General features: G+C 42.6%; 1 protein-coding gene across 4 annotated transcripts in view; it reads right to left on the bottom strand.

Moving 5' to 3' along the window:
* STAT4 (signal transducer and activator of transcription 4) overlaps positions 1 to 22,927 on the bottom strand; it is an 83,747-nt gene extending 60,820 nt beyond the window's left edge. The window contains exons 1-8 of one of the 4 annotated variants that reach the window (XM_061608192.1): positions 22,515 to 22,927; positions 21,426 to 21,482; positions 19,950 to 20,078; positions 15,958 to 16,102; positions 7,359 to 7,457; positions 4,815 to 4,907; positions 3,475 to 3,553; positions 2,013 to 2,098 (exon numbers count right to left, since the gene is read on the bottom strand). In XM_061608192.1, coding sequence (XP_061464176.1) covers positions 2,013 to 2,098; positions 3,475 to 3,553; positions 4,815 to 4,907; positions 7,359 to 7,457; positions 15,958 to 16,102; positions 19,950 to 20,077 — 630 coding nt within the window. In that variant the 5' untranslated portion in view covers position 20,078; positions 21,426 to 21,482; positions 22,515 to 22,927. Of the gene's footprint in view, positions 1 to 2,012; positions 2,099 to 3,474; positions 3,554 to 4,814; positions 4,908 to 7,358; positions 7,458 to 15,957; positions 16,103 to 19,949; positions 20,079 to 21,425; positions 21,483 to 22,079; positions 22,439 to 22,514 lie in introns of those variants that run through there. The other 3 variants (XM_061608191.1, XM_061608193.1, XM_061608194.1) reach the window with 3 other exon arrangements.
* Between the last annotated feature and the right edge of the window lie 2,587 nt (positions 22,928 to 25,514).

The following is a 25,514-nucleotide window of genomic DNA, read 5'->3' as shown; positions in this document are numbered from 1 at the left end:
GACCTTACCACCATGGGTGACCCTGCTGGGAGTACATGACTCCCGACGGCATCGCTCACAGGGTTCACTGGAACACTCAAGCCCACTCACCACTGCAAGGTGACGATCCAGCGATTTCAATAAATCTATTCTGATTAGCTCTATCCAGCCCAGAGGATTTGGGCTTGCCAGTGAGTTGAGGAAGCCTTAACAGAAGGTTCACCCACCCTAAGGTATGGGCAGGCTTAAACGGATGTAGGCAATCATTTTAAGTAATCTGCTCCCAAACTGTTCAGGGCTTTGAAGATCAACATCAGCACTTTTAACTGGGCCCAGAAATTATTGTACTGTATAACACTATTTGCCTCTTTAGGCTCCTACAGCAGTAACAGAAAGAAGTAGGACAATTCTCTACTGATTGTTGTAAACCGCCCAGAGAGCTCCGGCTATGGGGCAGTATACAAATGCAATAAATAAATAAATAAATCTTGCTGCAGCTTAGTGGTTTTGATGCAAGGGAACAAGAATGTTCATAATACTATTACTCAATTTCTAAAGTGAGGTGCTAAGGCAACTCTCCTTCTAAAAAATCGCATCCTCTGGCCTAGAAGCTCCTCCCCCAATCCTCTTGGATTAGTCAGGACAAGTTGTTATAGCATTGTGAAGAAGCATTTTACACATAGTCATGTGAGTATTTTCTTCATTATTTCACATATTCCAGGGTAGAGCTCAACCCGCTTCAATGCCTATTTAAAAGTACCCACATTGTAAAGTACTGATTTCAGAATAGAGGGTTGAATACAACTAAAGGTAGAAACACATTCACTGTTCTGCTGGTTCCAGTGTGTCTCCACCTCTCTCTTCTGAAAACGGGGGCACACAATGCCAGTAAAACCCCACCACCTTCTGCTGTAAAACCTAGTGGGATCAGCTTGAGTGGTTTTTCAGCTTCAAAGAGATTTCGCAACTAATCGGCAGATCAGCCAGTTCCCCCTCCAGGTGTGGCTAATGGAAACACTTTACTGTATACAACTAATGTGTTCACAGCCTTAAATTCAGTTCTCCACATTTCTGTAACTATTTCCGTGCTTTTTAAAAAATCCTAATGAAAATCATTCAGTATTTTAGTGTGACTTTCTGCTAACAAACACATTTTTGTATGCAGTTTTGACTAATGCACACAGTTTTGCAAGCAATTTATCCTACTCTACTGCATTTTTCTATGGTTTTTTTTGGTTGGAGAACTGCACTGCAAAATTTGGTTAAGTGCAGATTTCAAAGGATGGCTATATTTTGGTTCTTGTATTGTTTTGGAAAGTGCAAATTTGATAGATTTGGATTTAAATGCTAATTGAATCAAATTTCTCCCCCATTCCTACTAGGAATACAGGAGATTGCTTCACACAGAGTCATCATCTAGCTCAGCACTGTATACACCTGACTGGCAGCAGCCCTCCAAGGTTTCAGACATAAGACTTTCCTTGGAAATGCCAAGGGAAGAGGGACGTTTTGCAATCACCTAATCACTTAGCCATGAAGCTCACTAAGGGTGCAATCCTATGCACACTTACCTGTGAGTAAGCCTAACTGAATACAGTGGAACTGAGTAAGCATGCACACGAGTCACTAGTCACTATCTTCCAGCCCCATGTATGCTACTCTGAGCTCTTTGGAGAAAGGACAGGTCAGCAATGTAAGGGAGAACGTCTGCAGACTTAGTCTTCCTACTTTCAAGTATGGAAGCAGCTTTCCCCAACTTGGTGTCCTTCAGATGTTGTTGGATTTGAACATCCATCAGCCTCAACTAAGATGGCCAATAGTTAAGGATGATGGGAGCTGTAGTGCAAAACATCTGGGAGGCACTAGGTTGGGGGAGGCTAATGAAGACAGCATTCTGCAATCATCAGACTCTTCAGGGTCTAAAGAATTTCCTGCTGCTTAACCACAGAAAATAAACCACAGTTTAATTCAGTGTAAGAGGGAGGAGCACAACACCAACACCACATACAAATGACAAAAACAATTTAACAAACCTTTCTCTTGTAGTCTAAGGTATTGAGCATTTCCTGCAACACCAGCATCTCATGCTTCATGGCAACACTGTTTTTGTCATTCTGTTCTAAAAGAAGATGCAAAACAGTATGTGTACAGGAGGAGGAAACCCCTAAATAGCATGGCCCAGTTTACCCACACACAGCACTAAAACCATGGTACAGCATTATGGGGAATAGTCACAAGAAATCTCAGGCTCATGCACTCCTTCCTCCCCTTCTCCACATGTGCGGCTGCAAGGAGGAGATCAGGAAGCTTCTGCATCCATTTTATAATCTGTTAATGATAAAATTGCTGCAAACTAATACATGTTTTATTATTATTAATTCCATTTATGAATTGCTTCCTGTGACGAATCTCAAAACAATTTCACAATACAATAAAAACATGTATAAAACAACTGCATATATAAAAACAATTTCAAACCTTATATAGATATTGCTGGGATAAAAATCTCCATTTAGAAGGCTTGTTGAAAGAGGAAAGTGTATGATATGCAACAGGACAGTAGAGAGTTCCAAAGGGTGTAGGTGCCACCACACTAAAGGCTTGATATCGATGTCCTGTGCAAGCAATTTTATGATGTGCTATCTGCAGGGCACCCTTTCCTGCAGAGTGCAGTGATCAGTTGGGTATATAAGGGATTATACACTATAAGGGACTATTCTTCAACCTTACATCCCTAGATGTTATTAGACTACAACTCCCATCAATCCCAGCCAGCTTAGTCAAGTATGATGGAGACCCAACGCTGAAGAACAGTGCTATAAGATAAGGTACTATCCAGCAATTAGTCACAACTAAGTCCCACTGAAAGCAATGGAATATGTTTATTGTAACTAAATGCCATTCCATTGCTTTCAATTGGATGTGTAGTACAGTTCTCTGCATGTAAACACCATCTTCACTGGGGTTTACTTCCAGGTAAGAGTCAAAGGATTACAGCCTTGGTTGGGACAAAGTTTTTCAGGGTTATGACTCCAGTCATTAAGAACACATTTAGGCTGTAATACAAATTTAACAGGATCTGTTTTACTTCCACTGGATCCAACTTTTACCTAGACCCTATGAAAAAGCAAATAATGTATGTGTATGCATGGGGGTGGGGAGATAGAGGAATACAGTCACCCAGGGATGAGGAAAAGAAGCAACAAGAGGGAATGGTGCTTATGGCACACACTCAAAATTTCAAATGTCCCCACAGGGACAAAAGGTTGATAACTCCTGGGTTAGACTGTACTTTTCCATAGGTACCTCACAATCAGCTGCTGCAGTTACACAGTTTTTAAAAAAAACTTTTTGGTAAATATGCCATTTATTGGGTTTTTCGATATAACACAAGGTTATCGTAAGAATTAACAACAGATACAGCATAAAACAGTGTTCCCACACATTAATAAACACTGAATTACCAATATGGTTTACACACATGGAAAAGCTTACCTATGCTCTGTATTGTTTTATACCTGAAGTCAAACTCCTCTTGCAAATCTTCTAAATATTTGACATCTTGTTCAGTCATCTGTTTTTTTAAATGAAAATTATTTATTGGCAAATGGATCTTATCTCATTCCCAATAATATTCCTCAGGAAACTTTGACCCCTCCTAGAAGCTCTCTCTTGTTACTGACCCCCTTCCACAGCTATTGGCTATGCCTTAGATAGGTGAGGTTAACTGAACTATTTTACATCTCATGCTTATTATGAGGGCTGCAGCTTTTAAACACATTGCTCTAAGCCAGCCTTTCCCAACCAGTGTGCCTCCAGATGTTGTTGGACCACAACTCCCATCAGCCTCAGCGAGCATTGCCAATGGCTGAGGCTGATGGGAATTGTGGTCCAACAACATCTGGAGGCACACCGGTTGGGAAAGGCTGCTCTAAGGTATTAATCAATTTAAAATGTTTTATCAACTAAAAGGGTGCCCACAATAACAAGGCAGCAAATTCCATGCATATATCTACATATACGTGCACACATAGTTGGCAAGTATGAAGACACATGAGGCCATCTCTTTACTGAAACTAAGCAGACCTGAGTCTGGCCAGTGGATAGAAGGCCACCTAGGAAGCACGTATATACCACCTTTGGTTCCATAGTTCAAGAAAGGCAGGATATTATAAATGTAAGAAAAATAAACAAATGCAGCAGAATGTGGTGGTAGCATGCTAGAATAACAACACCAGAGAGTGGCTAGCATATAAAACCAGGGGAATATGAGGAAGGAAAACCAAAATGCTAGAAAAATAAGTGTTTTTTTGTAATCCAAGCACAACGCGTTTCAGCCTTTGTATATTTAGGCCTTCATCAGGGGAATAAAGGCTGGCAAGAAGTATCTAAGCACTGGTGAAAGCAGTTTGCTTATTGGAAGATACTTCTTGCCAGCCTTTATTCCCCGGATGAAGTCCTAAATATACAAAGACTGAAGCATGCTAGAATAGACCACACCATGTCAGATAACAAGTGTGTGTGTGGGGGGGGGGGAATCCTCTATGTTAAAAAAATCCACACAAATAGCAAACCACCAGCACAGCGTACAAACAGCTTTAATCAAACCTTTTACCCCTGATGTACTAATTTTCTATTTGCAGGCTGTATTTTTTTAATGGGGGAGCATTCAAAAGAGGTGTGCCCCTAAAGTAGTGCAGTCCCATCTTACCATCTGCTGCATGTGCAGGCCCAACCTTAGTCTACCTGTACAGTAAGTTGACAGAAGATACATCTACACTTGTATGGAGAACTGGTGGTATTTGGTACTCATGTGGCAAACTGTAATAACTTGCCTGTGCACTGTTCTTAACTGTAGACACCTGGTGTTCAACATTTCTTTGTCTTTCCGAACCCAAGTTGTTCTGTAGTGACTTTTCTAGAGGTCCCTAAAAAAAAGAATTTTATAGCTGAGTTCAGCAACATTACTTCTCTTTGCACAAAATATTCAGTCATAAATAACTAAAAATGAGCAGATTTAAGAATTTATTCTTCAGCATTTATAGTTTCATTTTCTGAAAGTTACTTCTGATTTTCTGGTTTTAATATTTTCATTCATGTGAGATGCCTCATACAAGTCACGTTTGTGGTGAAACAATAAGACATAAAAGATTGCGGTCTAATATGTGTTCATGAAGCTGGCATAAGTATACAAGTAATTTACTCTTAAATTTCTCACATGCTTACATCTGTTTCGAGAGCAGGTATCTTTTCATCCAATGTTACAGTATCAGTTATGATTATGGAGGTGACTAGCACAGTCAACAATGTGACTTCTGGAAGCTCTCTAAGAGCAAAGATGGTAATGCCAGAAAAAGAGTCTTTAAAGTATCACATTGCTTTTTTGAAGCCACAGAGCCAAAGGGTAGTTAATACTACAAAGCATTTTAATGCCTTGTTTCAAGAGCCCTACTCAGTCAACCAATGGACATGGAAGCAGGTAGGATTGCACATGCTTTCCCCACACCTAACATTTATATGCTGATCTGGTTTTCCGTGCAGAGCCTATGCATATACAACATTTGTGTTCAAATTCTGTACAGATGATCAAATATGCACTTAGGATTGTTCACTGTCCCAGCCTCTGACACATTCACATAATGTGTTCGCCAGTACCCTGAATAAGGCTATGGTGAAAATATCAAGATTATGTTTTGAAAAATCATAGATTAAATTAGATAAATTATATGGCATAATAATATAATGGGACCTGAATCCAAATAATTTCTTTAGATATCGGCCGAGGGTTAATGGGATTTTTTTGCTTTTATCCCTTAGAAGCCCCTCCCATCTTCATGAATCCTGAACTTATTACGATACCCCTCTCACTTTTAAAAGAGATTAATGAAGAAATACGGGAAGCTGTTATTTGAAAAATGAAAGTCCCAGTTCCCTTTGGCATATGAACTAAATGCACTGTTGTCTGGATCCAGGCTTTATTTATTTATTTATTTATTTTATTCAATTTCTATACTGCCCACAGCCAACGGTACATAAAAATATGGCTACCATTTCCCCTCTCCCAGGCAAGACACTTTTATCAGTTGCATAACACAGAGACATAGAAATTAAGTGGCACGACAACTTTCTCTATTTCAGTGTATGCATAGCTATCAATGATACAAGGTACCTGGCAGAAAAAAAGTTGGTAACCTTACACAGAAATGATAGGATTTGATTACCATCTTGACCCAGAAATATATTCATTTTTTAAAAAGGACAATTTCAGCAACTGACAGTTCTTATATAATTGGCATAGAAAGCAGAAACAAGAACAGAAATAAGGGAAGCTGTAGCTTACTTTGTATAATACACAGCAGTCTTGGCACAGTTTAAAAAGGCACCAAGCTATATCTGTGACGCCCCAGCTGTTGGAGCCTAAATGGGTTGGGCATGGCTGGATGACAAGGGAGCAATAGGAGTAACTGCACCAGGGCCCATGCCTGCAAGGGGGCCCAGACTCTGAGCTTTCATTTTAAAAAAAGTAAGTATACAGCCCTCCTGGAAGGAAAGTTATGAAGCAAAATGTGCAGGCAACTTTCTAAGCAACTTCTGTGAGATGAGCCAGCTAGTGTAGCTGCCCCACCTTTCAGTGTTTTTAGCCAATGAGTGAAGTCAGAACTATGATTAACATGTGAATTGTTTCAAAACCAGGCTATAGAAATCACTGAGGTCCTAAAGAGCTGGTGTTTCCTTCTCCCCTTTAGTGCAGTTTTCTTTCGTGCTTCTTTCTCATTTTTGAGTCCTTGGAAATCTCTATAGTTTGTCCTTCCTTCCTAGCAACCCCAAGTCAACTTTCCTGTGGTGGGTTCATGTGAGATCAGGTACTCCCTATAAGATATTTTCTGCAAATACTACTATACAGTAAGAGCAGGTGAATATTAAAGATCCCCCCTCCCAGTATGCAAATACAAACTGTGGAAACTTTGCAAAGTTGTGTGGGAATTGAAGTCCAGGCACTCATTAAGTTGTCATTGTATACATGTCTACTCAGAAGAATCTCCCAGTGTTTAATGGGGCTTACTCCCAGGTAAGGAGTTGCCAGCCCTCTGCTTTGGAAGCTTCCCACTCTTCTCCTTTCCCCTGCAATGTCAGAGGTTGAAAGGGAAGCGTGGGGACACTCTCAAAACTCTTTGCAAATCTTGTGGTTCCGTTTTCCATTCCCCATGTTGGACATGGAAAGGGCTGCTCAGGGAAGGTTGGAAGAGCAGTGCTGGAAGGGAGAAGCAATTTCCACTCCTTTTGTTACCATTTTATACCACATTTTATGTGAGGTACGTTAGGCTGAGAATTAGCAATGGGTCAATTCTCAATTTCAATTAACTTAAAAGTAGTTTTACCTGTACAGGCATGCTGGCTGACGCCAATACTCTTCTTTCTTCTCTTAAACAGTTTGAAACAACCACTGCGATGTGCATAGGATTACTCTGATATTTTCCCTGAGAGCAACAAGATAATAAGTTAGCATCAGAAACAGCCTCTTTACATCTAACTACAGACTTCACACTTTTCTGTGCACTGTATATGATTATTCTGCGGGTTCTTTTAGAACTGTCACTTGCAAGATTACAGAACTCTCACCCATCATTGTTTCATTTTAACTGAAGTTAGTCATGAAATGAGGTTAGTATTGAAATGTGCTCAAGTCAGTTGTGTAAGCTAAGTAAAATAAAATTCTGCATAGCGGAGAGCTGTTAACTACCTTGTGTTGACAGCTGCAGTACCTATGTTCCCTCTGCTTTATCTGCTAAGGATGTGAAGTATGCACTTTTATGTAATACTGTTAAATACATACCTCCACATCTCCAAGATGACATGTGCTTGATGTTAAATAGTCTCCCAAAATGAGGAGACCTTGGTTCTATATTCAAAAGTGCTGATGCAGGTTGGAATCCCCACTCCACTACAAAAACATGCAGTGGGAAAAAGGGGGTTGGTTTTTACCCACTTTTGTTGTGAACATGATAATGCACCTAAAGGATATTAAGGATGAGGTTTCTTGAATAGGCGTTGTTAATAGGTGGTCTTGAATAAGTGTTTTGGAGTTTACCAGCCAATAAAGTAATAATTCAGCTGACACCTATCATTTGAATCTCTCAATCTTTACTAGGGTACACCTAATTTGGGGACAGAAGGCTGCCATTGAGGGTTCAGTCTCAGATGGCAAAACGTCTTGAGCCAGCCCTGACTGGAAAATTCTCTGAGATCAGATAATCATTATTGGAAGTCATTCATCTATGTTTCCAATTCTTTAAATCTAGGTCACCAAGAGGAAGTGCATTTAAAAACCCTCACACAGAGACCTAGTATTAGTTTTATGCCACAGTTGCTGTTTTCCCCCCCCACGCACTTCCTCAGGAGTGCTGGTACAGACATTTGCTACTGTTATGGTCTCAAAGAGTTAAGAAACACCAATTAAATAAAGCAACAGATGTTACTGAATCAACACCTATTGATGTAGGAGTTTGTATGTGTACATGTGTTGTTCAAACTTCCAACTCTCAGAGAACACTTTCCAAAACCTCTGTATGCTGCAGAATTCCATATCATTCCAAGAGGTTTTACAGTTTATGTGGAATACATAGAAGACCTACACAGATCTAATTTTCTACTCCTTTTTTTTTTTTTTAAGGAAAGCAGCTATTCGAGGTTGGGACTTTGATGACAGCAGTGGCTCTTTAGCCTTTTCACTTCAAGATAGCCCTCCTACTGCTACCCCCCACCTAGGAAGGAAAAAATACAGATTCTCACATCTCTCCCTCTGCACATGCTTTCCCCCTAATGTAACTTCCTTCCAGCAGTTTCCTCCACATTGGCACTCAAATACTTGAAAGCACTCTACCAGGGGAAAAACCACTGGGTATCAGAAACAGAAGTTCAACATCTCTCCTATCCTCTGCTATGTTTTAAATCTCACCCAACACTGTGGGAATTTTGCATGACTGGTATGCTAATAGCACATGAGATGTGCTGTTGTAATATCTGCTTTGCCCATTAGTGTTTGCCCAGAACTTTTCTTTAACATGTAAACGTTCCATGTGCAAGGAAGGTTCAAATTAGTAATTCTCCCATACACACCTACTCTGAGTTGGTACAACCCTATAAGAAGACAGTGTCATGTTAGGAGCAGTTCGTTTAAATTGGCTCTCAGTTCCTTGCTTTGTGGTAGAATGTTACAAAAGCCATTGCTGTCTCTAGTATGAAGAATGTTGTTATTGACTGGTAATATCCATTAAAAATCCCTATCTTTGTTACAGGTAACAGGCTGAGGAGCTACTATACCATAAAAGAGCTGCATGTTTGAATCACTGCCAAGACCATTGATAGCAAATAGCTTTATAGCCATCCTAGCAAAAAGGAGGCACAGTAGGTTGGTGGTTCCCAAGCTCAGATAATTGGTCAGTTGTCTGCTTTGGATGGAGTTGTACTCCCTCTGAAAGAGCAGGTCCGTGGTCTGGGGGTTCTCCTGGATTCACCTTTGTCACTAGAGGCCCAGGTGACCTCAGTGGCTAGGAGTGCCTTTTACCAGTTTTGGCTGGTAAGACAGCTGCGGACTTTTCTGGACCAGGATAGCCTGACCACTGTTGTCCATGCACTGGTAACCTCCAGGATGGATTACTGTAATGAACTCTATGTGGGGCTACCCTTGAGGTTGGTCCAGAAGCTGCAGCTGGTGCAAAATGCAGCACTGCGACTACTCACTGGGACAGGGTATCAGCAACATGTCACGCCACTGCTGAAAGAATTACACTGGCTACCTATTAGCTGCCAGGCTAAGTTCAAGGTTCTGGTTTTGGTGTACAAAGCCCTATACAGCTTGGGATCAGGATAACTGAAAGATCTCCTTACCCCTTATATACCCAGTCGATCACTACGCTCTGCAGGTGAGGGCCTCCTGCAGATACCATCTTATCAGGAGGTCCGTTCCACACAAGATAGGAAGCGGACCTTTAGTGTAGTGGAACCTACCCTTTACAATTGTCCTGCCCAGAGTCGGAGAACCCAGACTGAGGCGAGGTTAATAAAATTTCTCATTTTATTAGTGTGATGGTTACATCCAAAGTAGTGCGCTTCATAAACCTGTCTACTCTGACTCACTACTTTCCCTAACTAGTCTACGTAAACAGTCTCTGCAGTGTGTCGGCAGAGTTGACTCAGACCTAGAGTCTAGGAGGGCACCTGCTTAAGTAGGGAAGGTCTTCACGCATAAACAAAGGCTCTGCTGGAGTTCCACCCTCTGAAAGTTTCTCTTCTCGTGCCTTCTCACGCATGGTGAGAGGGGGTGAGCCTCCAACGGCCCATCCTACAGTGGGGCTTCGCTAGGTGACAGCATGACCTCAGGAGGCAGAAAGCTGGTTGGCGGGAAGCGTTTGAAGTGCCAGGCGGGGATTCTGGTGTGGGTGGGGTTGGTGCACGTGAGGGGTGCACGTGAGGGGTCGCTTCCCAACAGCTCAGACAGAGAACTTGCAGGTGGGGCTGAATATGCCTCAATGGGGGTTGGGGTTGGCCGAGGAAGTCTGTGGGCTGGTGGAGTCCCACCCTTCTCCAATGCCCCCAGTGACCTCATCCTCATCTGACTTCTCTCCCGGATCTACCATCCCTTGTGCCTGGGGTGCAACATCATTCCCCTCTCCATGCTTCATCTCCCTCCATCCCCCGGGCTTGGGCTTGTCTGGGTAGGCATCATGGAACTCTCTCACCAAATCCAGCATGTGGACGTCTTCAGCTGACTCCCACAAATACTCCATCTGATCATACCCCTTCCAGTGGATCAAGTACTGAAGTCACCCTCGGCGCTTCTGCCAGTCCAAACTCTGCTCCATTTCATATTCCTCTTGTCCATTCACAGCTATGGGGACAGAGGCACCTCTGGCTCCCTGTGGGGATCGGGAGGACGCTCTAGGGTAAGCAGGGATCAATGAAACACTGGATGTATCTTGAAGAAAGGAGGCAACCTCAGACAAAAAGCCACTGGATTGGTCTGAACCTCAACTTCAAAGGGACCCACCTTTCTGTCTTCCAGTTTGTGACATCGCGCCTGTGTAGGCAAATAACGCATGGATAGCCACACCTTGTCTCCCACGTGGATTTCGGGTCCCTCTTGTCGACGTTGATCTGTAACCCTCTTATAGTCTATCTTCGCCCTCTCTAACTGTTCCTTCAACAACTGCTCCATCGCCTGAAGCTCTTGCACGGAGTCCTCGGCTGTCAGAATGATGGGACTGACATGTGAGGCGGCAAAAGCTTGAGGGTGATATCCCAGTTTGGCAAAGAACAGGGTGTGTTGTGTGGTAGTGTGCACTGCACTGTTGGAAGCAAATTCCGCTAGGGGCAAAAAGGACACCCAGTTGTCTTGCTGGTAGTTGACATAACAACGGAGGTATTGCTCCAACATAGCATCCACTCTCTCAATCTGACTGACCGTCTGCAGGTGATGGGACGATGACAGTCTCAGTTCACTCTCAGGAGTTGCCACAAAGCGCACCAAAATCGAGCCGTAAATTGCGGGCCTTGATCCGAAACTAAGCTGTCTGGCAGACAGTGCAACTGGTAAACGTGCTGCACATACAGCTGAACTGTCTTTCGTGCATTTGGAAGTCCCGAGCATGGAATAAAATGAGCCATTTTAGTAAAAGCATCCACCACCACGAACACTGTCGTCTTCCCCTGAGAGGAGGGGAGGTCAGTGATAAAGTCACCATCTCCGAAGAACCCACCTGCTGGCCATCCCGTGACGTGTTTGGCTCTGGCACAGGTGGGGCAGGACTGGACGTAGCGCTCCACCTCCCGCTTCATCTGAGTCCACCAAAAACCCCTGGTGATCACTTGCAAGGTTTTAAATGCTCCAAAGTGCCCAGCGGTGGGGGAGTCATGACATTGATGCAGGACCTTGGCTCTCACGTCCCCGGGGGGCACATACATAGCATCATAATGATACAGCACCCCCCTTCCGTGTGAAGCCCTCTACGCTTCCAGGAGGCTGCCCCTCTAGTTCTGAGAGCTCCTCAACAAACGGATCTCATTCTTGCGCCGAATGCAGTTCCTACTCCCAGGAATCCTGGCATACCCCTGCCATCATCTTCTTGAGGGGTATAATCAGTTGCAGCAGTCTTGGGGACGGGTTCTCTGGATATTCCGGTTTGCAGGACAGAGTGTCTGCCCACTTGTTCTGTGCCTTGGGAATGTAATGGATTTTGAAATGGAAGTGAGCAAAGAATTGAGCCCAGCGCACTTGTCTCTGGCTTAACTTAAGGGCAGTGTGAGACTCTCCAGGTTTTGATGATTGGTGCACACCTCTATCTCATGCTGCGCCCCTTCCAAAAGATGTTACCAAGTTTCAAAAGCATCCCGGATGGTGAACAAGTCTTTTCCCCACATGGTATAGTTTTGCTTGGAACTTGTCAACTTCTGTGAAAAGTAAGCATGTGGCCTCAGGCCCCCTCCCCGGGGCCGGTTGTAAAAGCACCACGTCAATGGCCATGTCCAACATGTCCAGCTCCACCACAAAGGGGCATGTAGGGCTTGCGTGTTGCAGTATGGGTTCAGAGGTGAACTGAACCTTCAACTCCTTGAAGGCTACTTGCGCGGCATCGGTCCAGTAGAAGGGACCTGAGCCCTTCAGATAGTCAATGAGGGGTGAGGTCTTGTCGGAGTAATTAGCAATGAACTGACGGTAGTAGTTGGCAAACCCCAGGAACCGCTGAAGATCCTTCTTTGCTTTGGGAGGCTGCCAAGGGAGGACGCTGTGGACCTTGCCCGTGGCCTTCTCCACTCTGGTGGAAGAAATGTGGTACCTCAAAAAGTCCAACGTGGTTAAATCAAAGCAGCACTTCTCCAGTTTGGCATACAGGCAATGTTCCCTGAGAGGTTGTAAGACTGCCCACAGGTGCTCATTGTACTAGGCTGGAGAGTCTGAATAGATGAGGATATCATCCAAATACACGATCATGAACTGGTCCAAATAGTCCCTAAATATGTCATTCATAAAACTCTGGAAGACCCCAGGACTATTGGATTGACCAAGTACTCAGTCCATATCAGGTCTTGAAGGCAGTCTTCCACTCATCCCCCTCCTTGATTTGCACCACACTGTAAGCCCCCCTTAAATCCAACTTGGTATAAATCTTGGCTGACCACAGTCACTCCAGCATCTCTGTGATGAACAGCAAGGGGTAGCTGTTGGGAATGGTGATCTTGTTCAACTCTCTGTAGTCATTACACGGGCGTAGCTCCCCGCTGTTCTTCTTAATGAACAGCAAAGCAGCCCTGTCTGGAGACTGGGAACGGTCGAATGAAGCCCCTCGAGATTAGTTTCCAGGAATTCCCTTAGTGCCGCCAACTCTGGTTCCAACAAGGAGTAAATCCACCCTGAAGGAATGCGTGCCCCCGGCATCAGATTTATGGCATAGTTGTAGGGTTGGGGGGGGGGAACTGATTGGCTTCTTTTTTGTCAAACACATCCCGGAACTCCTCATAGACAACTCCTTCTTGCAGTGTGACTCCCACCACGACGTTGAGGGAAGTCTTTGTCCGCAGTTGGCAGTGCTGATGGCAATAACCTGAGGTAAACACCACCACCGCTTCATCCCAGAAGATCGTGGGTTTGTGCTGAACCAACCAGGGCATTCCCAACACCACTGGGAAATGGGGCAGGGACGCCACATAGAATGACAGTCTCTCCACATGTCCTGGGATTTCCATTCCCAGCATCTCCGTTGCCCTGGTAACAGTCCTGACTTTAAGGACCGCCTGTCAATAGTCTTGACGGACAAGGGCTTCTCGAGCATCTGAATGGGCACAACATGCTCCTGGGAAAAACTCCAGCCCATAAAACTTGAGGAGGCCCCACTGACCTGGAGACTTTGCCCTGAAGATAGAGCCAACTGGACCGGCAGGTGAGGGCGGGCTGTGACAGGAGGGGCTGCTTTGCTCCCAACTCTTTGGCCTCTACAAGACCTGGTGTTTGGAGTTTGCCTGCACCGGAGCTCTTTCTCCTTTGGAGGGGCATCCTCGGGCTAGGTGCCCACCTTTCCCACAGTACAAACACAACCCATCCCTCCTACACTTCTCCTTCTCCTCCGACAGGTGTGGTCACGCCCCTCCAATTTGCATGGGCTCCACCCCCGAAAAAGTCGAGGTTCCCACACTAGGTGGGAAACGGACATGGGGGAGAGGTGTGGGAGCCTGGGAATGTGGGATTTCCGCCCTGCCCTGCAACCGGTGACCTTCAATCCGGCTGTATATCTGCAGGCATAACTGGATCAGCTCTGTCATGCCGCCAGGTAGGGAAGTGCATGCCAATTCATCCAGCACCTCTACATTAAGTCTGTTCCGGTAGAAATACATTAGTGCAGGGTGATTGTAATCCACCTCCTGGGCTAGGATGCGAAACGTGTTAGTATAAACCCTCACAGAGCCTTTCCCCTGTTTCAGGGCTCCTAGCTATTGGGACGCCATCTCTTTATGCTGAGGTCACAAAACATCTCGGTCATGGCTGCGACAAACGCGGTATACTGAGTCAGGACAGGATTGTTTCTCACCAAAAATGGGGTAGCCCATTTGGCTGCTTCCCCTTCCAAGAGGCTGATGATAAATACCACCTTCACATCATCATTCAGAAACTCAGCTTGTTGTACATGTATGTACAGTTCACATTTGGCAAGGAACTTGGCAAACTGGTCACTCTGGCCACCATAGTAGAGTCCCCCCCTCCTCCAAAGCCCCCAGGGACCTCAACCTTGTCTGACTTCTCTCCCTGTTCTAACTCCCCTTGTGCCTGGGGCGCATCAGGAATTCCCTCCCCTTAAATATTAAACAGGCACCCTCTCTGTTATCTTTTTGGCGCCTACTGAAGACCTTCTTCTTTCAACAAGCTTTTTAAGCAGAGACCTTATCCCACTCTGCATCTGTGTTGGATTTGCTTTCTAAGATGTTTTAAAGCTTTTTTAAAAAGATGTTTTTAAAGATATTTTGTTTTAATATGTTTTTAAGGATGTAATATATTTTAAATTCTGTTTTTATGATGTTTTAGACTGTTTTTAGTGCTTTTGGTTGCTGCCCTGGACTCCTACTGGGAGGAAGGACAGGATAATAATAATAATAATAATAATAATAATAATAATAATAATAATAATAATGTTTATTTTATCTTTCCTTGGGGTCAAAGGAAACACAGTGGAGAAGGTAAGTGGAACATCTTAACTTTTTAGTTCTTACTTTAATGCACCAGTGATACTGACGGGGCTTCAGATTTGGTCAGAACAGTGGTCAGGAGCACTTAATGTGGTTATTTTCCTAATCAAAATCACCCTCCTTGATTTTGATTCTGGTATCTTTTCCCCTGTGGATAAGAAAACGGTGAGTGTGTGTGTGTGGGGTTAGACTTTGATTGTATGTTTCATGGGCAAAGGCCCCCATCCAGCTACTGCTCCAGTCATTCAGAGCCTTCTGCAAAGACAGAAACTGGCAAGACATGCTTCATTCATCTCACACATCACATCTAGCTTGGCCCTTAGGAGCTCACGTTTTACAGTGAAAATTGTTTCCAGGGCAAGACCAGGAAACAGCATCCCGTGTCTTTGTTTCAGCCCTGTGCTGTAGAAGGTACTGGGAGCATCTGGATAATAAGCAGCCTCATTTTATCAGGGAAATTCCTGTATCAGCAGCATCAACAACAAGCTGCAATAGGAAATGTGGGTCCTGTAATTTGATCAGAGGGATAAATAGGGAACTAGAGTGTGTTGAAGCCCCTGGGGTTTGTGTGGACTGTAGTGGCCAAATTCTTGTAAATGAATACATGGCATCTTCTCCCTTAATGAGGCTTTGCGTAGATATGCCCTGCATAAAATCTAACATGAAAATGAGTTCATAGCTCTTGAAACAGACCGCTTCATGATTCCTCTTTAACCTCAAGGTGTGGTGTACAGGCAACAGTCTCACCTGAATAACTTTCCTGATTCTCTTTAGATTGTGTATTAAGAGGAGATTCTTCTCTTGGGAAACTCGGTCTAAATGTTCATCCAGCTTTATTAGTAAGTTCTGCAAGAGGATGGCTGCCATTGGTTCATTGTTATATGCAGACTCCCTGTGCAACACAAGATTTATATCAAAAAAGCACATAAATGAAAAAACTAAAAAGCAATTATGAAAGTGTTCAAATAACCTGTTTAAGAAAAATATTATGCTGGATCTTAGAGATGAGGAGGTCTGAGAAAAACCTAAAAAAAATAGGGGAAAAACAGGGGGTGGGGGTTCAGGTATTTGTCTTTCAATTTTTTGTTTTCCCCCTCAGTTTTTTCCAGGTCTTCACTGCTGTAGGAAACATCAGCTTTCTGCATGTTCTTCTTTTGTTTTTAGGCTACAGTCCTAAACACATTTAGAGGAACATTCCACTGAACCCAGATTAATAAGAATGTAAGACGAGTCTGCTGGATCAAGCCAAAGGCCAGTGTAGTCCAGCATTCTGTTCTTACAGTGGCCAACCAGATGCCTATGGGAAGCCCACAAGCAGAACAGTACTCTTTCCTCCTGCAGTTTTCCAGCACCTGGGACTCAGAAACATATTGCCTTTGATATTTTGTTAGGCTGAATGAATCAACAGAGCTCTTAGATTTATTTAATTATTATTAGATTTATATCCCATCCTTCCTCTCGGTAGGAGCACAGGACAGCTTTTAAAAGCTTTTATCAGATTTTTAAAAGTAAGCCTGTATTCTAACACAGAAGAGGTACTTACAGTGCAATCCTATTCATGTCTACTCTAAAGTAACTGCTTTAACTTGGATTCCTGCACTGAGCAGGGGGTTGGACTCCATGGCGTTATAGGCCCCTTCCAACTCTACTATTCTATGATTCTAAGCCTCACTGAATTCAATTTCCTGAGTTTACTCCCAGGAAATCTATACTCCACTTTTTACCCTTAGTCTCCAAGTACATTACAATGTATTAAAAATAAGGAATAACAGAATGTACTAGTTATGAATATTGTATGCAATTAAAATCTGCCTATAAAAAGATAGAGTGGTAGTATATTTTATTTAACAAAATTTATATGCTAGTTGAATGTAAAGACCTCTAAGCGGTTTACAAAAAACATTAAAATTATCAATAAAACAGTTAAAAACAAGTAATTAAATACATATTTAAAACAATTAAAACCACTACTAACTAAAAAGATTAAAACAGATCAATATCTATGTGTATAGAAAGGCTTGCCTAAACAGAAAAGTTTTAAACAGGTGCCGAAAGGAATACAGCAAGACTCCTGCCTGATGTCAGTAGGCAGGGAGTTCCAAAGAGTATGTAATGCCTCCTTCAGATGAGTCCTCAGAGAAGGACGAGGAGTGGCGGGCCATGCTAGACCCAGGGGAAGGAGCTAGCAGACTCAACAAACATGCAGCTCCAGACCCCTGCCACTGGAAAACGATGAGGACACAGTTGAAGCCCAACAACAGTCAGACTCAGGGAGTGAAAAGGAGGTCCCTCTGACCCCAGAAGAGTGAAGACACCAGTGAGAAACTGCATAGACCAACGCAGGGGTTCTGGCTGTTTAAGACGACAAGCTCTTGGGAGCCAAAGGGCTGATTGCAATTACCTTCACCAGAGAGTGAAGTTCAAAAGGCTGTGAGAGGCCTTTTGCCCTGTACTGGAAGCAACATCGGACTTCACCATCAGACTTTATGCCAGTCTTGCTCGTGACCCGGATCCTCTCATGTATTTTTGACCCAGGACTGCATCTTGGATCTACTCTGGCTACAAGTTTTGAACTTCCCACTGGTAAAGACTCTTTTCCTTGCTTGCCTTTATCCATACCAAACCTCTACATATTTTTTAATTTTTTAATTAAATTTATAGCCTGCCCTTCCTCCCAGTAGGAGCTCAGGGAGGCAAACAAAAACACTAAAAACACTCTAAAACATAATAAAAACCGACTTTAAAATATATGAAAACAAAACATCTTTAAAAACTTTTTTAAAAAAAAGCTTTAAAAGTCTTAAAAAGTAATTCCAACACAGATGCAGACTGGGATAAGGTCTCAGCCTGATTTACAGCTTGATTATGACCTGGCCGACTATCTACAAACTGTTTTACTACGGCCATAAATTCACACTGTGTAGCTGGCAAAGACTGACAGAAGAGGTGCTGCCACGCTAAAAAAAAAAAAATTCTTAGAAGTGCAGAATGAGTATTATGTGGCACCTGCAACAGTGCCTGTTCTGCAGAGTGAAGTGCTTGAGTGAGCACACATGGGGTAAGGCGGTCTCGTAAGTAAACTGGTTCCAAGCTATTAAGGATAGTGTCCCTAGGTGGGCATACATCTGTATTATCAACGCTATGTTTTCTTGAGGTAATGCCTTTGAATTTGGGATATCATTACAACCATCTTTGAGGTCACGTATCCACCATGACATCAGATGCCAGATTTGAACACTGTATGTTTCAGCTTTTCTGTAGAACAGTTTGGACAGCACATTGGTCCAGTTTGCACATAACACTAAGACAAACAATGGGTAAGCATGAACACACAAGTATGTGGGTACTCACAGTAAAAATGACAGCTGCTTCGTTCCTCCCTTGTTCTTGCTGCTGCCATACTACCTGGAGCTAAACCACAGTTTGGCTTAGCCTTACATCCAAACCTGGGCTTGTGGTATTTCTCCCCAAGACAGCTTATGAGCAGTAAGTTAAGAACAATCCTTGGAGTAAGACAAACCACAGGCCCAGGAACTTCAGACACAACACTAAGCCCAACACTGGTTTAGCTCTAGGTAGCGAAGCAGCAGCAGGACCAGACGAGAAGCAAAACAAACACAGTTTTTAATGTGAGTACCCACACACTTGAGTGTTCAAGCTTAGGCATGGTTTAGCTTAGTACTGCATACAAACTGGGCCACTGACCAGTGGTTCCCAACCTGGGGGCTGGGACCCCCAGGGGGCCTGCGAAGTAATCCAGAGGGGGCCGTGAACAGTAAAGAAATGAATTATTTATTAATTTTTTAAAAAAAGTCTTCACTCCCTCTGCACTGTCTGCTTTCCACTGCCACTGCAGATGACACCTCCCCCTTGCTCCAAACGAGAGGGGAGGCCTTTTCTGAAGCGCCAGAGCATCTTTCAGGCGTACTAAGGGCAGGCATCTGCCTATAAAATACATGGCAGATGCCAAAGGAGGCTGAGGGTGCAGCTACCAGGAAGAAGAGGGGATTACTATCACTGATTCCTGTCTCCTTGCACTGCCGCTACTGGCAATGCCCTTACTTAGAATGAGAGGAGAGGGCTTTTTGTGAAGCAAAAAGAAGCAAGCCTGCAAAGAAAGGCTGCTTTCCCCTTTCCTTCCTGGCAGCCAGCCTGCCTCCCTGGGGGGAGGGGGTCACAATTTTTTTCCAGCTTATAAAGGGGGTCCCATGCTCATAAAGGTTGGGAACCACTGTTGCAGGGAATAAGCAAGAGCTAGCTAAACCAACAATATTTGTAAATATCTAGTTCTGCTTTAGGGTATATTTTTGAAATTTTGTTGGAGGAATTAGGATTATTAAATAAGAAACTGTGTAAGGTTATAATATACTTTACATTAAATAGAAATATGATTACATTGTTAATATATACATTGTTATATTTTATACTTTGTATCATATGAAATGTTTAATGTCTATTACATATTACAATTAATATTTTTATAACAGTTACTGTTTCTTTATTGTGATCATTTTTAAATAAAAGTATCGATAGAAAAGAAGCAGAATATTTTAGTTTAGTTTAGTTTACAGGTGACACAAGTCTGCTTTACATTAAAGATACTATTTTATCCGAATAAATGGTTTGCTATATTGCTAAGGACAGGCTTTCCCTTGGAATTTATATCGCCACACAGTAATAAACATGCACCCAATATCCTGCCGGTACATGTTTAACTGCCTAAGAACATTTGATCTTACCAGTCCTGGGTTTCAATCCATTGTGCTAGCCGGTGTCGGACTTCCATGGGAAATTTGTCATCATAAATCTGGTCTATCTGCTCCAAAAATTTTGTTTCTAGCTGCTGGACTTGATTCCACTGAGACATACTACAAAGAAAAAAGAAGAAAAATTCCTGTTTTGATGGGATAATAAGCATTATCTCATAAAGTGCATGTTACTCCCCTCTCCAGATTGCACTTGCTGCTTCAGGATGAATAATCATCTTTCTCAAAATAGTTATTACATTTGTAGTACATAACCTGTACATACTTTGCCCAGGTTTTACTTCTATTTTTTATTTTACATAATAAACATATGACATATAATACATTCATATCTACATTTCCTGAGCTGGCAAAGTGTACTACTTTGCAACTTATTTTGTGCTATCTAGAAGATGTATCTCCCAGACAACACATTCATAGCTTTTCAACAGAGTGGGTTGCTTTTTCATTATGAGTGCGATGGACATAGCTTGTGATGTAGTATTATATTGTAGTTTCTGAAGGAGAATGTCATAACTCCTTTATGTCTGCTCAGTCATTATGCAGTAACTACTAGCTAGACTATATTGTGATTTATTTTTTGATGCTTGAGAAGCAAAGAGCATTGCCTTCAGTGTGAACTGGGAAGACAAACTTCTTGGGATCTTTTTGTTTCTTAAAGGAACAGCAATACTTTCTCCCCTTTAACACATTTATTATGTGCGTGCAAAGTTCCACATTATTGTTGCTGAAATGTCACTTGCACAAAAAGACCAGGTAAAATGCTGCTGAGCCACACTTGAGTGCAGAAAGACCGCACTCAGTTTTGAAAGGCATAGCAGAATTTATTTATTTCTTTTTAGCTTTTCTTACCTGTCCTTCACCATAAGGTCCCAGGGCAGGTTACAACAGTAAAAAAATACAATACTAAAATAAGATAAAACTATTTATACCAGAAGAATAGGGTGGGCACCAATATATATATCAGCTGATATTAATAGAGTTTCCTCTATGAGTCCATTACGTCTTCTTCTTATAAAACATTTGAGCTTATTGCACTTGCCTATCTATTAGAATAAGGAAAGTATCCCTGAGGATGTCCCTTTATCTAATTATTTTTATCTATTTAGTCTTGTAAGATGACTCCTAATTGCATGCTCTGCTTTATTTGAATTATATTGTATATTGCTTTTTGAGCTTTGCTTGGTATATTGTTTTGATTTTTCTTTGGAACTGTGATCTTTATTCTGTACGTTTTTGAGATTTTTTTTGTAAGTCACTTTGAGTTTCATTTTGGAAAAAAGGTGACTAATAAATACCAATAACAACAACAACAATAACAACATATTATTCTAGATAGTGAGCTTTTGGAAACTAGTAGGTCTTTGACTCTTATCAGCAAACAACCAATGCAAGAGTCCATTTATGTGCAGAAAAAAGAAATGAAGATGAATGCACCAGAATACTCACCAAGCATTAAAATTAAAAGTTAGCCAATGAAATGCAATTCTACAGCTTCTTGTTCTCCTTTGAAAAACAAAGATATTAGGGCAACCTTGTGTTCGGCATCTCCCAACACAAGTGTCCCCTCGTTTATACTGGAAAATTCAGATAAACACATTTACAAATGAATAAGTTGCCATTGATGATGATGAATAATAAACCCCATCAATGACAAATGCGGGCTTGCTCTTCATTTTTTGTCAAATCCAGGCAATGGAAAACCTCAAGTAATGTGTGTGTCAGAACCCTTATTTACTTCCTTTCTTCTGTTCTCTGGCCAAGGTAAAGCTCCTTTCTTTTCTATGCTGGCTGTTACCTAGAAAGGCTCAGGGCCACCCCTAACATTAGGCAAAAGTGAAGCTGCCACCTTAGGCAGCTGCTCTTGGGTGCCACAGAACAGCAGCAAATTGTTAGTTTAATTTTTAATTCAATACTGTTATACTTTTTACTACAGCCAGGGAGGAAGAGAGACAGGTGTGGAATTTTCTCCCTCAAGATCCAAAGAACTTGATCAGCTCTGGAAACTATACACTTAGGCTTGATTTTTATTTATTTTAGTTTAAGATTATTGTATTTTTATTGCCACAGGAAGGGAGGGAAGGGCACACAAATAGTACATACCATTCATTTAAAGCACATCTCCTCCCGCAAAGAATCCTGGGAACTGTAGTTTACCCCACTCACAGAGCTACCATTCCCAGAACACGTAACAAATTACAGCTCCCAGGAATGGGAGGAGGGAGATAAATGAATGGCGTGTACGCTGTGGGAAGTACCAAATGACTTGGCCAGCCTTGGGAACTTAAATTTGACTTTCATTGGTTTATTAATTTATTTAACATTTTTATATTAAAAAATATGGGGGGAGTGACATATAGCACTCCACCTCCGGCAACAAAGTGCCAGTGCCCAAGAAATGCTCGGCAGAACCGTGCCAAGTTTCCCCGTAAGGGCGCTCACACAGCAAAGTTAGAGGGAGACTGGGGTCGCTTCTCCCCCTGCTGTCACGAGAAAGCGACAGGCGCTTTCCCTTTTTTAACTAACCCCTGCACTCACCTGGCCCGAGTTGTGAGGCAGCGCCGGACACAGACCCTAAGCTCCTCGCTTCACGTTGGCGCTTGGAAAGAGAAGCGCTTTAGAGTGCGTGCGTGTCAGCGAAGGGCGAGTGTTTTTGTGGCAAAGAGAAAGGCGGTGCGGACGGGAGGAAATGAGGGGAGTTCCCTTACAAACACGGAGCCTATTCTGAGGGCGGTTCATTCTGAAGTGTTAATTTTTATTGATGATTTTCTCTTCTATCTCTTTCCCTTTCATCTCTCCCTCCTCTTTCCCTTTGAGCCCTGCTCAGTACTTAATGCCGAAAAATTGAGAGGCCACTGCGGCTATATTTAAAACCCCACTGCTTGGGAGCAGAGATGAGAAGAGTTCTATGTAGTGTTGCTCTCAAGTTCTGCTCGTTGGCTTCCCGTAGGCCTCTGGATGGCCAATGTGAGAACCGGATGCTGGTGTACATGCGCATATTTGGCCTGATCTAGCAGGACTCTCCTGCAGTCTGGTAGCCAGCCTAAAAGTTTGGGGTGGGGACCAAAAAAAGTAGGGCGACAGAAAAAATGTTGCTTAATAAATTTAATTATTTTTTTGTAAAAAAAAAAAGAGCGGGAGGGGAGGAAGAAAAATTTAGGATATGGCTCACCCCACCCCACCCCACCCCACCCCACCCCACCCCAGAGCTACGGGTCTGTCCTCCTGACGTTCTTAAGACTTGCCGGAAAGTTATACCCTGTCTGATTCATTAAGTCCACCACCACCAGCAGCACTAATCAGGGCCTGCATTTTGTAAAAGAAAGAAAAAAAGGTGCTTAGCTTCAAGCCTGCACCTGGAAACCACGGCCCTCACCTGGTAGTCCCTGCTCCTTATCCCGGTCCTGTTTGAGTGGGGACTGCTTGTGGTTACTCAGAGGGAGAATGTACTCTATACTTAGAGGCCCTACTTCTTCGAGGCTAACTGCCATAACACACAAGGGAACAGTATACAGCAAAGCAGCATTGTAAGGATAGCATTTAGAGTAGAGAAAAGGCAGGAGGTTGTACTTAACTTTTTCCTATGATTTCCCCACTACTATTTACCCCCCCAAAACGTATGTGCTCTCATATAATTAGCTCTCACTTTGGTGACAACTTGATATTCAAAATACATTGCAGTTTGTTGAGCCTCAGTTTAAACCCTGATCCTATTTTGTTTGTGTGTGCATGTGCCTGGTGACCCAGCAGTTACAAGGTTTAAGATAATGTTATTTAAAGATTAATTAATTTAAGATAATGCTATTTATATTGACATAATATATAAAAAAATCTTGTAGAGTAGGGCCCTGCTTTACAGCGCTTCGCTTTACAGCAATTCGCTAATACAGCTGTCGCAATTACACTAAAGCCCCACTCATATGGCGCTTGTTCTGCTTTTACGGCGGTTTTCGGGCATCGCGCGCTATTCTGTTCAATGAGTTCTGCTTTACAGCGGTTTTTGCTTTACAGCGGGGGTCTGGAACGTAACCCGCCGTATGAGTGGGGCCCTACTGTACAGTATTAAAAAGTGTATTGTGGGGCTCAACCCCATGAGTTCTGGCTCAGATTAATCACTGCTTTTTGTAATCCACCCTTTCCTCATCCTGTTCTTCTGGAAGTACTCCAAATCATTATGTTCTTTACACATATTTTGGGGGGACAAAACTGCTAGTTTTGGATTATCTAAGCTCCTTCCCAGTGAAGCTGATAACAGATCACCAAGCACAGGGTGAAATTTAGTCTATCAAAGCCACAGTAGGGGAAGGGGCAACATTGTGTCATTCATACAGCATAATCCTCTGTATGTTTACTCAGCAGTGTCCCACTGAGTTCAGTCAGGCTTATTTCCAGGTAGGTGGATATACGAAGGCAACCATAACAGAACTGTAGGCTTACTGATAGATGCTCATCTGTAACCTGAAGGTTTGCACAGAAACATGTCAGATTATTGGTCCACCTATTTCAGTGTTGCCTACATGGATTGACAGCAGGTCTCCAGAGTTTCAGGTCAGAGTCTTTCCAGTTCTACCAGAAGATACTGGGGACTGAAGCTGGAGCCTTTTGCATGCAAAGTATGTGCTCTCTGAACTATGGCCCTTCCCCAGTCCTGGGGGTGGGAGGGAAAGTAGATAATTTATACCCCACTTAAACAATTGCCTCACCCTATTAAAAAGGATGGCTACATTAATCTTTCTTGTAAATATTGGTTTCCTGATGCTACAATCCTATGCATGCTTACTTGTGCCTTATTGAATTCAGTATTAAGCCTGTAGATTGTGCTGTAAGAGACAAATGTCATTCTGGTCAGATAAGTTTACAGTGTAAGTAATTTAAGCCTCAATGTAATGATATACTGCTATCTTTTCATACCATGTTTCAGTTATATTTTTGTATCATGTTTTTTCTTTCTATAAATATCTATGAAAATTGTTTGCTTTTTAATAACATTGTGTTTAGTTTAAATACATGTTTTCAGAGGCATTCACTATACATTTCTGAGATTGCTTTCTTCATCCCACATTCTTTTTTAAAAAGGATTTTATTAGTCGTATATGCTGACAAAATAAACCAACAAAGAAACACGAAAAACAAAACCAAGAAAGGACTCCCTGGAGTGTCATACTAAAATGCAAACAGAAAATAACATAAAGACTCAATTACATAAATTAATACTATGAAGTCCAAATTTCACACATCATGTGAACGGGGAGTTATGTGTGTCATTAATGGCCGTATATGAAATAAACTCCCACCAGGTAGCACAGAAGCACTTTAATCCATCTTTCTGAGTCCTTCTGGAACTGTGAGGGATGCACAGAAATATATTCCAATTCATTGTTATACATTCAGCTGATGCTGCCCTTATGCTGTAGTAATTCTGCCATTGTGTCTCTCTAGTGGCTTCCTCCAAAGAATTCTGAGAACTGTAGTTAAAGGTGCTGTGAATTATAGCTCTGGGAGGGGTAAACTATAGTTCCCAGGCTTCTTTGGGGAAGA

This window comes from Rhineura floridana, chromosome 2, assembly GCF_030035675.1.
Source record: "Rhineura floridana isolate rRhiFlo1 chromosome 2, rRhiFlo1.hap2, whole genome shotgun sequence".
NCBI lineage: Eukaryota > Metazoa > Chordata > Lepidosauria > Squamata > Rhineuridae > Rhineura > Rhineura floridana.
This window is presented reverse-complemented; position numbering and strand designations above follow the sequence as displayed.